The 13,049-nt window shown below is 46.4% G+C and overlaps 1 protein-coding gene across 4 annotated transcripts in view; it reads left to right on the forward strand.

The window, feature by feature from the left end:
* The first annotated feature begins 3,349 nt into the window (after positions 1-3,349).
* The window catches only part of LOC115465152 (serine/threonine-protein kinase PDIK1L-like), a 111,127-nt gene continuing 101,427 nt past the window's right edge, over positions 3,350-13,049 (forward strand). For all 4 annotated transcript variants that reach the window (XM_030195559.1, XM_030195560.1, XM_030195558.1 and 1 more), the window contains exon 1: positions 3,350-4,042. In XM_030195559.1, coding sequence (XP_030051419.1) covers positions 3,497-4,042 — 546 coding nt within the window. In that variant the 5' untranslated portion in view covers positions 3,350-3,496. The remainder of the gene's footprint in view (positions 4,043-13,049) is intronic.

A 13,049-nucleotide genomic window follows, 5' to 3' on the forward strand; every position in this document is an offset into this window, starting at 1 on the left:
TTTTCATATAAGGTGGATGTAACCTTGGCAGTTGCTGACAGGCTGAGGACACAGTGTGAGCCTAACATGTCCAGAATGTTTCATTTGGGGAGATAGACAGAGAGAGAGGACACAAGGGTATTGTTCTGGCTGTGCACGCAGTACTCATAAGCTAATCAGCCAATGGTCACCGACTGTTCACGTGCAAACACATCAGAAGAGAGTGATATAATACAGGAATATCCATATATGGCATAGACTAGTTTCTGATTTCTAGTTTAGGAGAAATCACATGATTTGGGAGAAGCGAAACGTATGACAGTATTTATGTGATAGCAGGGAGAGAGGTATGAGCTGAGCAGAGTTTGTTTTTCAGGATGCGCGCTGCTGACAACCTGCTCCAGGGAGAACTATTTTTTGCATTTGGCTCTGTGAGATATCAATAAAGGTAATAACTGATTACGCCTGAGTCCAAGTTCTCTTTCTTATTTGTGCTTTCCCTCCCTGTGAGGGTGAAGGGATGGAAATCACACTAGCTACCAGCTACACACTTCAATACCCCTTGTTATGATTCTGCAGGGGGGACGTCTCTTCTGATTGGCTGCCAGGGGTTGTGCTGACATCAGGGGATAGTACTTTAGCCTGCAGCTGAAGAGTTTCTCTGCTTTTGCGTTATCGCTTGGTGGTAACTGGAAAGCCTGATAGTTTTCTCTCAGAATGTGCTCTAGGTTCTGACAGGGATCTGTGTTGTGTTACAGTATTCTTTTCCTTCCCTCTGGGTTAGCTGCTGCTGTGTGTGTGTGCGTAGCTCTGTAATCAGGGTCAGCTGCTCGTTTGTTTAGTGGGGGCTGGGCATTGCTCCGCCTCCGGGGCTCTGGGCTGTGACAGCCTTCCCCTTTGTTTGTTTGTTTTAAGGATTTCTCTTCCCAGTGTCCCGGCCTGCTGGCTCAGTGAGTTTAACCCTTTGTGTACTGTGTGTATGGTGTTCCTGCCTTTGCCAGTGTGTTTGTTCTATTGGCCCTGCTCCCTCTCGGGGAAGGGAAGCGTTCTCTCTGATTGTTTGTTGATTTATGGAACTCTCCCTCCGCTGGCTCTACAAGCTTAACCCTTTGTGTTCTGTTTGCCTCTGTCTACAGTGGGTTTGAGGCAAAGGCTTTCTGCCTTCCTTTTGTGTCTGGTTCCTCTGGCTTCTGCCTGGGGCTTCCTACCCTGGTGGGGGGGGGGGGGGTTGCTGTGTTAGTTCCCCTGTCCTGCGCTAGTCCCCTGGGTGGGTGTGGCCGCTCTGGTCCTTTGTTTCTCCCTCTGCCCTATTGCTGGTGTTCAGCGTGTGTCTGACATCTTGGGGCCCGGGGGGCTCTCTGGGTTCTTTCACCCCTCCCTGTGTATGATTGGGTTCCAGTTCAGCCGTGAGGCTCGCACGAGTGGCTCCAAATGCGTGGGTTCCGGTTCGGCCGTGAGGCCCGCCTGTATGCCTATTTCCCTTCTTCCTGAGGGACTGCGGGGAGGGGTAGCTTAGGGGTATTGGATAGCTGGGGTGTGTGGTGGTGGGTCGGTCTCCCCTTGGCCTCGGCCAGGGCCCAAGGGCTCACGACCAACCCAACGGATTACACCCCTCTTCGGTTCACTCATACATCAACTTTCGTCAGCTTTAGCGAAACGCTGATCACCGGTCTAGTTCGGGGTGGAGCACAGGACCGCAGATATTTGGAGCAACGCAGTTCTGAATGAAAGGAGCAGCGTGAGTGGTTGAGATGACCTTATACAGCTAAGTACAATAAGTGTTGGACTTAACGACTCTCTGGCTTTAAGTGAATGTATGAGTGAACTGAAGAGGGGTATTGACATGTGTAGCTTGTAGCTAGGAACACACGTTTATGGATATAGCGTCCAAAAAATAGAAGGTTTTTGCCAATGATGAGGAACAGATCATTTGACCAATACTTAGGTCTGATTTGATTGCTATTGACTCATTAGACCTTCGGGTCTGGAGTGCCTTGAGGCTTTTCCTTCTTTTAAGGGACATATACTTATCTCCAGTCATCATTTTTCTCTTACTGCTATGTTTCTGAGTAACCAGAGATCCATTGTAGGGAGGACAACAGACTTTTCCAACTTAGATGGTGTTTAGCTAACAGCATAAAAAACCCTTAAGAGGAGGAGGGAAAGGGAAATGGGACTTGATATACCGCCTGAGGTTTTTTGCAACTACATTCAAAGCGGTTTACATATATTCAGGTACTTATTTTTGTACCAGGGGCAATGGAGGGTTAAGTGACTTGCCAAGAGGCACAATGAGCTGCAGTGGGAATCGAACTCAGTTCCCCAGGATCAAAGTCCACTGCACCAGTGTTGCCAGGTGGGCGGTTTTCCGCGACCCGCCGCGAGAAATTTTTGCCCGCGGCGGGTTGCGGTTTTTTGGGCTTCTTTTTTTTCTTTTGGGCGGTTTTCGGGCGGTTTTTTCGGCCGCGGGGGTTAGTGACGTTTTGGGCGGGGTTAGTGAAGTTCTGGGCGGGGCCGATGATGGCGGGGGCGGTGTGATGACGCGGGGTGGGGGTGTCAGGGGCAGGGTTTGAGTTTGGGCGGGTTTTGGGCTGGATTTAGGCTGGTTTGGGTGGGAAAAAAATTTTCCACCTGGCAACACTGCACTGCACTAACCACTGCTGACGACTCTCTAAAATGCCTTCAGGAGATTAGAACTGTGCAGGAACTTCTGTAATGCCCAAATTACGTCCTCCCAGGCCAGAGATAGGCACATAAAAGAAAACAAAAAAACAGAACAAGGTAACAGGGTCGTGGATTTGATATATTGCCTTCCTGTGGTACAACGAAAGCAGTTTACACATTATATGCAAAAACAAGAATGCAGTACATGGGTTTGACCAGAAAACAAGCTACATTAGTCATCTTCTTCTGGAGGTACCTCCAAGTTTAACATACTAACTACACAACTTCTGCTTGCTCTTATCACAAATTTATGAAGACTCGAATTTTATTTATAACGTGTCCCCCCCCCGACACTTACCCCCATCAGGTGACAACTGACAACCAGTTGTTTTTTATACAACCAAACCAAAGCAGCAATATTTTTAACGTAAAGGAAATAATCTGCATTTGATATTTTAAATTATAAACAAAACAAGGGGAGAAAAGAAGAAAGGAAATCACTTTTCCATACCAAGTCATCCTATATTAAACCTACTGAGCCCTTCTGTAGTGCTAAAGAAAGAGAGTAAGGCAGACGCACGCGCCCAAAACAATCAACTACGCATTTCACCATTGGACAATATCCTTGCACGTGACGTCCCAGGCCAATAAACCACCAGGGCAAAGTGAAAAGTCTGGCAAAAAGTTTAAAGCCGTGTGTCATCTGGCGGCTTGGTTTTTCCTTGCTGCGGCGGTGTTGCGATGACGGTTCGAACCATCTGCCAGCGCCGTCAAGAAGTTCTACCAGTATCCGTCGACGGCCCCGCTACGCTAGCTGTCGTTATCTGGCTGTCCGCGTTAAGAACTCCACGGGATGGAGGTGGGCGCGAAGTACACGCTTTTACAAGAGCTGGGACGGGGGAACTATGGGGTGGTGTACGAGGCCGTGCAGAAGTCTAATCAGACGCGCGTGGCCGTGAAGCGCATGAGCTGTATAGCGCCCGAGCACGTCGAGCTCGCGTTGCAGGAGTTCTGGGCGCTGCAGAGCGTGCAAAGCCAGCACCGCCACGTGGTGCGGCTCGAGGAGTGCGTCTTGCAGTGTGGCTGCGACTTCCAGCCCTTACAGCGAGGACTCCGGAAGCCTGACAGCCAGCTCATGCTTATAGAAAGCTGCTTCAAGGGTCGCGTCTGCCTGCCGCCTAGGACGGCCTGTTACCTTTGGTTCGTCATGGAGTTCTGCGACGGGGGCACCATGAACGATTACGTTCTATCCCGGAGCACCAACAGCGCGCTCAACAAGCGGTTCATGGTACAACTGTCCAGCGCCATAACTTTCTTGCACACTAATCAGATTGTGCATAGGGATCTGAAGCCCGATAACATCTTGGTTTGCACTGGACCTCGGGGGCCTGTGCTTAAAGTAAGTTAGATATTTGTTAGGAAGTAGTGAGCACCAGAAGATCGGTTTAGTTTACACATAGTAATTATCAGTCCCTATCCCCACTTCAGTTTGCATATGATCTTCCAGGCAGTTGCGAGGGAAATTAGCCCTTTCTTGATTCTCACTTTTAAGTGTTTTACGTGGAATGTACTAGTCAGAGTTTCACATCTGATGTGTGACTCGATTTTAATTAAAAAAAAAAATAGATGTTGCTGAAGTTATTGTTTAAGGCTTAATATCACTTATGTAGTGAGAAGAGTTCGTTGAAATAACACCACTCGTTTCATGTGTTTGACCTGTTATTTGACCCGATTTAAAAAAAAAAAACTTAAGGTGCAACTCACAAGGCTACATGAAGTGTACAGCAGTAAGTAGTATGTTAGAGTTGTGTGGACCGAGAACCCTACAACCAGTGTTTCCAGGTGGAAAATTTTTTTCCCACCCAAACGAGCCCAAATCCAGCCCAAAACCCGCCCAAACTCAAACCCCGCCCCTGACACCCCCGTCCCCGCCGTCATCAACCCCGCCGTCACTACCCTGCCCAAAACGTCACTAACCCCGCCCCCCGCGGCCGAAAAAACCGCCCGAAAAACCGCGGAAAAGAAAAACAAGAAGCCCAAAAAACCGCGACCCGCCGCGGGCAAAAATTTCCCGCGGCGGGTCGCGGAAAACCGCCCAATTGGGCGGTAAAACCGCCCACCTGGCAACACTGCCTACAACTTAGGAAAATCATTCCATTCTCCCTCCCCTAAAGTGACTTTACTGTCTCTCTACCATGCATCTCTCTCTCTCTTTCATCCACCCAGCTCCCCCTATTTCTCACTTTACCCTTTTCCTGTAAGACTGTCATTGGAATGCTTTGCGGTTTCACTTATATATACTGTTATTTATCAACATTTGCTAGTGTCTGATCTGAAGAAGGGTTACCTTCAAAAGCTAATCAAAAATGTATTGTTAGCCTAATAAAAAAGGTACCATCTTATTTTCTTTTCTTTTTGTTTTATTTCTATTTATTAGTGGACTAACACGGCTACCACATCACTCTACTTAAAACGTTTTTTAAACAAGTTTACAATATTTCATGCATATCTTGAAAGAAAGATATTCCTTGTTTAAGATAAAAGAAAAGAAATACACTTCAAAAATTTAAAAATAAGCAAGAAAGAGCAACCCCTGTAATCAATAAGAGAAACGGGTTGATTGAAATCTAAGGAAAACAGAAGATTACCCTAGAACAAAAAAAAGAAAACCAACCCAATTTCTTAACATAGCCAGAATCGCACCCAAAATATGAGTTACTTTACACTGAAAGGGAAACTGTCATAGAAGTTATGGAGTTTAGAGGTTCTTTGCTTTGAGAAAATATTTTAAAATAGTCAGGATCTAAAGTAACATATTAAAAATAAAACATGGTTTACTCTCATTTTAAAGACCACTTTCAATAGTGTCACCACATCCCCCAACCACAAGTCTATCCTGGAGAATGTATTATGCTTGGGAGAGAAGCAAGTGTAGTCCCTCTCCCGACCATGAGTCTCGTGCCATAGGTCCACTAAACCCCACCTTGCCGTAAAACTTTTAAACAGAGTTCTATCCCATTTTGCATATTGCACCTGTGGTGTGGAATTATCTAAAAGGGGGTCTATGGTAAGATTAAAATCCCCGTCCACCACTAGGCGCCCCTCACCATAGCGCTGCAATGCCTGCCTTCATTAGGACCATAGATTGATAGTAGGGTATAGAGAACATATCCCAAAGTCACTTTAACAAGTATCTGCCATCCTTATCCGGGATGACCTGATGCACTTGCCATGGGAGGGCAGAGGATAGGGCTATAAGAACCCCTCTGGATTTCGTATTGGAACGATTGGAAGCAAACATAGAGTGGGGTAGTGTTTATGCCTGATCAATTTTTCGTGTTGCTGCTTCAAGTGTGTCTCCTGAATAAACATTATATCAGCCCGCAGGCGTTGCATTTCTTTAAACGTCAGTTTATGCTTCATGAGAGAGTTGAGGCCGTGAACATTAAGAGTTACATATTTAAACTTGGACATGAAACTGATACCAGCTAACAGGCCTAAGCAGCAACCACCGATTCCCAGACCAAAACCCCCAAATCCCTCCCCAAAACCAAGTAAGGCATGGCAACATTTCTGACCATGTCATGCCCCTAGGAGAAGGAAGTGAGTCTCCCAGCCGTCAGCCAGTCTTCACAAAGTAATGGCCTCTGCAGGTCCAGCCTCTAGTTATCCAGGAATAGTGCTGGTAAATGGTATCCAGCTGTTCAAAGAGTCCATAATGCTAGATTTCCTTGAAACAAGTGCCTCATGCTGATTGTTGTGGAGTTGATAGCTGCTTCCCAGATAGTTGTCTCAGAAGTTGGCCCTTGCCCTGGGATACTCTGTGCCATTTTGGGCTATTGTGCTTCTTACTGCCAGGCATGGTGGTCTTGACAGATTCAATAATTTTAGAAAGAAAATGTAGATTAGAAACCAGATTGTAGTTCTTTGCTTGTAATGGATCTAAGTCAGCCTTCTTAAGAACTGACCTAATAGCCTTAAGATCAGTTAAAAGAAATGTTAAAGGAAATTAGGAATGCAAACAAACTGGGCAACACAATAATAATGGGTGATTTCAATTACCCCGATATTGACTGGGTAAATGTAACATCAGGGCACGCTAGGGAGGTAAAATTCCTTGACAAAATTGAGGATTGCTTTATGGAGCAGCTGGTACAGGAGCCGACGAGAGAAGGAAAAATTCTAGACCTAGTCCTTAGTGGAGCACATGATCTGGTGCGGGAGGTAATGATGCTGGGGCCGCTTGATAACAGTGATCATAATATGATCAAATTTGATATTAGCTTTGAAGTAAGTATACATAGGAAATCAAATACGATAGCGTTTAACTTTAAAAAAGGAGACTATGATAAAATGAGAAGAACAGTGAAAAAAAACTTAGAGGACCGACTGTGAGGGTCAAAATTTACATCAGGCATGGTTGCTGTTCAAAAACACCATCCTGGAAGCCCAGGCCAAATATATTCCTCGTATTAAAAAAGGAGGACGGAAGACCAAACGCCATGGTTAAAAAGTGAGGTGAAGGAAGCTATTAGAGAGGAAGCTATTAGAGGTAAAAGAAAATCCTTCAGAAAATGGAAGAAGGAACCGACTGAAAATAATAAGAAACAGCATAAGGAATGTCAAGTCAAATGCAAAGCTCTGATAAGGAAGGCTAAGAGGGACTTCGAAAAAAAGATTGCGTTGGAGGCCAAAACACATAGTAAAATTTTTTTTAGGTATATTAAAAGCAGGAAGCCGGCAAAAGAATCGCTTGGACTGCTAGATGAGTGAGGGGTAAAAGGGGCGATCAGGGAAGACAAAGCCGTAGCGGAGAGATTAAATTAATTCTTTGCTTCGGTCTTCACCGAGGAAGATTTGGGTGGTATACTGTTGCCAGAAATGGTATTCGAAGCTGACGAGTTGGAGAAACTGAATGAATTCTCTGTAAACCTGGAGGATGTAATGGGGCAGTTCTACAAAATGAAGAGTAGCAAATCTCCTGGACCTGATGATATTCATCCCAGAGTACTGATAGAACTGAAAAATGAACTTGCGGAGCTATTGTTAGTAATATGTAATTTATCCTTAAAATTGAGCATGGTACTGGAAGATTGGAGGGTGGCCAATGTAACGCCGATTTTTAAAAAAGGTTCCAGAGGAGACCCGGGAAATTATAGATCGGTGAGTCTGACGTCAGTGGCAGGCAAAATGGTAGAGACTATTATAAAGAACAAAATTACAGAGCATATTCAAAAGCATGGCCTAATGAGACAGTCAACATGGATTTAGTGAAGGGAAATGTTGCCTCACCAATCTACATTTCTTTTCTTTGAAGGGCTGAACAAACCGTGGATAAAGGTGAGCCAGTTGGTTGATATTGTGTATCTGGATTTTGAGAAGGCGTTTGACAAAGTACCTCATGAAAGACTCCAGAGGAAATTGGAGAGTCATGGGATAGGAGATAATGTTCTATTGTGGATTAAAAACTGGTTAAAAGAAAACAGAGAGTAGGATTAAATGGTCAGTATTGTTAGTGGAGAAGGGTAGTTAGTGGGGTTCCCCAGGGGTCTGTGCTGGGACCCCTCCTTTTTATCACATTTATAAAAGACCTAGAGATGGGAGTAACTGGTGAGATAATTAAATTTGTTGATGACACAAAGTTATTCAAAGTCATTAAATTGTGGGAGGATTGTGAAAAACTACAAGAGGACCTTATGAGACTGGGAGACTGGGCATCTAAATGGCAGATGACATTTAATGTGAGCAAGTGCAAAGTGAAGAGGAACCCGAATTATAGCTACGTCATGCAAGGTTCCACGTTAGGAGTCACAGACCAAGAAAGGGATCTAGGTGTTGTCGATGATACGTTGAAACCTTCTGTTCTGTGTGCTGCTGCTCCTATGAAAGCAAATAGAATGTTAGGTATTATAAGGAAAGGAATGGAAAACAAAAATGAGGACGTTATAATGCCTTTGTATCACTCCATGGTGTGACCACACCTCGAATATTGTGTTCAATTCTGGTCTCTGCATTTCAAAAAAGATATAGTGGAATTAGAAAAGGTGCAGAGAAGGGCGACGAAAATGATAAAGGGGATGGGACGACTTTCCTATGAGGAAAGGCTAAAACAGCTAGGGCTCTTCAGCTTGGAGAAAAGATGACTGAGGGGAGATATAGAGGTCTATAAAATAATGAGTGGAGTTAAACGGGTAGATGTGAAGCATATGTTTATGCTTTCCAAAAATACTAGGACTAGGGGGCATGCGATGAAGCTACAAAGTAGTAAATTTAAAATGAATCGGAGAAAATGTTTTCTTCACTCGACGTGTAATTAAACTCTGGAATTCGTTGCCGGAGAATGTGGTAAAGGTGGTTAGCTTAGCAGAGTTTAAAAAAGGTTTGGCTGGCTTCCTAAAGAAAAAGTCCATAGACCATTATTAATTTGGACTTGGGAAAATCCACTATTTCTGGGATAAGCAGTATAGAATGTTTTGTACTTTTTTGGAATCTTGCCATGCATTTGTGACCTGGATTGGCCACTGTTGGAAACAGGATTGATGGACCTTTGATGTGTTCCAGTATGGCAATACTAACATGAACAATACCAGATGGAAAGGCTATTGGATACCAACCAGTGTATTAAGGGACAAAAACCTTTAGAAGGCTGCAGTAACCAGGTAGAAGGAATTGGCTCAAACTGACAAAATGTGACATGTAGTGGAAGAATTTTTCAAAATGATTAGAAAGATGGAATATTAAAGGATGATCACAGATGATATAGGATACAGAAAATGATGCCTGGTAGAATCAGGCAGCGGGGGAAAAAGTAGCCTGTAAATACATAATTTTAGAGGAGAAATATGCTGCTGAGGTCTTGGATGTGAGTTGAGGATTCTGTTTAACAGAATTGACGGGAACTGTAAATATCTTAAATATATTAAAAAGCTGTTTTGTTGCATCAGATGTATCTAATGCTGAATGTATTTGTTGAGAAAACCACATTCAATTGTGAAGTATAATATCGTGCTAAGCAGCAGGATCTTGCTGCTTCCACTGTTTTAAGTTTTCACCACCAGCATTCTGCTTTTTGGGCCTGTTGACAAGAGTATAAGACCTTTATTAAACCAAGGTTGAAAAGTTTTCTTACAAATTGTTTTTAGAGGAACTATGGCATCAAGAGAATGTTGTAATTGAGAATTCCAAATTCCAACTTGTGGATCTCTTATAAGAGAGTCAAAATCGTGTGGGAAAGAGACTCCTAAGCACGGTAAAGATGTAGGATTAATATGATATAAGAATCTAATCTGAGATTCTTTGGAAGTTGGAGAATGGAATATTTTGGACATGGATAAATGAAAAAACACACAATAATGATCTGTCCTCAAAATGACCAAAGCCAATTATTTAAGGCTCTCTCCTTGGCACATGGCATGGTACAGTTTCCAGGGCTCCTGGGCAGGGTGTCCCTCTCTGATAATCCACAGTTAGAAGGTAGCACAGCCTTCAAGAGCTTCTCTTTGAGGGTTGATGTTTTTCACCAATCTTCTACAGTATATTCTCTTTTTACAGGTAGTTGTAGTTAGTGACTCCATGCCTTAACTTTTTCATTCGGGTCCAGTGTCCCTTGATTGATTGACTCGGTGACCTTCTGGCATTTAACAGTACACAGAAGAGAGGGGTCTACTATGCTCTCCAGTGGGACTTTTCACCTCCTACACATTGTTTTGGCTGGTTAGTTGCATGATGAGGTAAGTGCCGCTTTGAGTTCCTTTGGATCCTCCAGTTTGCCTGGGCTAAGTTTGTGCAGGACAGGATCACAATGTTCTGTCACCTTTTTTTGTTGGGACCTCTTGCTCAAGGGTGGCTCTGGTATTCTCAAAATGGTTAGTCAATAGTTTGTTCCATATCATCATGCTGATCAATCCAAAGACTGGTGGGTTGTGTCCATCTACCAGCAGATGGAGATAGAGAGCAATCCTTTTGCCTCCCTATATGTGGTCATGTGCTCCCGGAAACTCCCCAGTATGTTCTCTATCTCAGTAGGTGGTGGTCACACACAGCAGCAGCTCTGGCTAGGTCTCCAAGCCTAATTTTTAGGTTTTGTTGAGTACCTGGGGTTGAGGGCTCTTCTTGAGCAAGTGCAAACCTGGTGGTGCCAGGTCCCTCCTTTTCTCCCCCCTCCCGCTGGCTCCGTTAAAAAAAAAAAAAAAAAATTTGGACGTCTTTAAGGGCGTTTATTTCAACGTTTATTGCAGCTGCTCACTGGGACACCAGTTCGTTACAGCTCGGAGCGAGAAGCAGGTAATTTTACCTTTTTATAGCGGGCAGGGGGTTCCCCGTTCGGTCTCCATGTGGCTTATGGCGTCGGAGGGCGAGGGCGCGAGGATTCGCTCCCCGGACCGCGTGGGTGCGTCTAGCGGGGATGCGGGGATTTCAAAACCTGAATCGCCTTTGTTAAGCATCAGTTTGGAGGCCGGTCAGTGTCCCGGTTCTTCCTCCGGTGCAGCGGTTTTTCCCGCTATAAGCGCCCATCCCCCGCTGCTCGCCCACTCCATGTTGGCCGGCCACTCTGCTCGGACGGCTTCTTTTTGGGCCACCCTCGAGCTGGGATGCCATTTTGGATGCGCAGCACGTTTCTCCCCCACTCTTGAGAGCGCCGGTTGAGGGTGCGGCTAGGGCCGTGGCCCAAGCTGCAGAAGTGCACTGTTCGGGGGGTTTCGCCCCTGAGTTCATTTTGCGGCTGCATCAGGCCTTTCTTATGCAAAACGCTGCCCCTGCCCCCCTGGCTGATAAAGGGGTTGAGGCCTCCGGAAGCAAACGCCCTCGGGTGGATTTCCAGGCCCTAGAGGACTCTGTCTCCTCTGATGTAGATGAGGGCAGGGTATCTGAGTTCTCCCAACGGTCCTTTGGGGATTCCTTGGAGGAGACGGATTCCCGCTCGGATGGAGCGGATGACCCCTCTGCAGCGCGGATCTTTCGCTCAGAGGATTTGCCCAACCTGTTAGTGCAAGCCATGAGCATTTTGAAGATTTCCTCTCCGGAGGACGTCTCTCCCGCAGCCTCTGTTGGCTCCGCCATTATGCTGGGGACGAAGCGCCCTCCTAGAACCTTCCACTTGCATGAGGCCATGCGCACCTTGATTTCGGCTCAATGGGATGTCCCAGAAGCGAGCCTCAAAGTGGCTAGGGCTATGTCCCGCCTCTATCCTCTGCCTGAAGGTGAACGGGAGGCCTTTCTTTGGCCTACCGTGGATTCTTTAATCACTGCGGTGACTAAGAAAACGGCGTTGCCGGTGGAAGGTGGCACGGCCCTAAAGGACGCCCAAGACAGAAGATTGGAGGCGGCCTTAAGGTCGTCCTTCGAGGCGGCTGCTTTAAGTTTGCAGGCCTCAGTTTGCGGCTCCTATGTGGCCAGGGCGTGCCTGACGATTGTGCAGCGGGCTTCCCCCTCGGATCCTTCCTTGAGGGCTGATTGGCCGGCCCTGGAATCGGGCTTGGCTTATTTGGCTGACTTGCTGTATGATGTCTTGAGAGCCTCAGCTAAAGGTATGGCTCAGACAGTCTCTGCGTGGCGGTGGCTTTGGCTGAAACATTGGTCTGCAGACCACGCCTCTAAGTCTCGCCTGGCTAAGTTGCCTGTTAAAGGCAAGCTGCTTTTTGGGGTCGAGCTGGACAAAATTGTGACCGATCTCGGCACGGCAAGAGGTTACCAGAGGTCAGGGCTCGGGCCAGTGCTTGCCCCGGTAACTCCAAAGGACGGTTTCAGGAAGCCTCTTGGTATCGCCCGGGCAAGTCGGGCTCCTCTGTCCCCTCTTCCTTCAAGAGGAACTTCTCCCCCAAGCAGCATTCCTTTCGCAGAGACCGCCGTCCCGGAGGTGCTTCCTCCGGTCCTCCCCCAGGGTCTCGTACCCAATGACGGGGCCCTGGTCCATGGCCCAGTGCAGATTGGAGGACGCCTGTCCTTGTTTCTGGGCGAGTGGACCAGGGTAACTTCAGACGCTTGGGTGCTGGAAGTCATCAGAGACGGCTACAAGCTAGAGTTCTGCCGACCCTTAAGAGACGGGTTTGTATACTCTCCCTGCAAGTCTCCGGTCAGAGCTGTGGCAGTGCAGCAGACTTTGGACAATCTGATCCGCCTGGGTGCGGTCGTTCCGGTACCAGAAGGTCAGCTTGGCAAGGGACGTTACTCCATTTACTTTGTGGTACCAAAGAAAGGAGGTTCTGTATGGCCTATCCTCGACCTCAAGGGGGTCAATCGGGCCTTGAAAGTTCGGCACTTCCGAATGGAGACTCTCCGCTCTGTTATAGCGGCAGTGAAGGCAGGGGAGTTCCTGGCATCCTTGGACATCAAGGAAGCTTACCTGCATATTCCCATCTGGCCTCCTCATCAACGCTTTCTGCGTTTTGCAGTCCTGCGCCGACACT

Source organism: Microcaecilia unicolor, chromosome 3 (genome assembly GCF_901765095.1).
Source record: "Microcaecilia unicolor chromosome 3, aMicUni1.1, whole genome shotgun sequence".
NCBI lineage: Eukaryota > Metazoa > Chordata > Amphibia > Gymnophiona > Siphonopidae > Microcaecilia > Microcaecilia unicolor.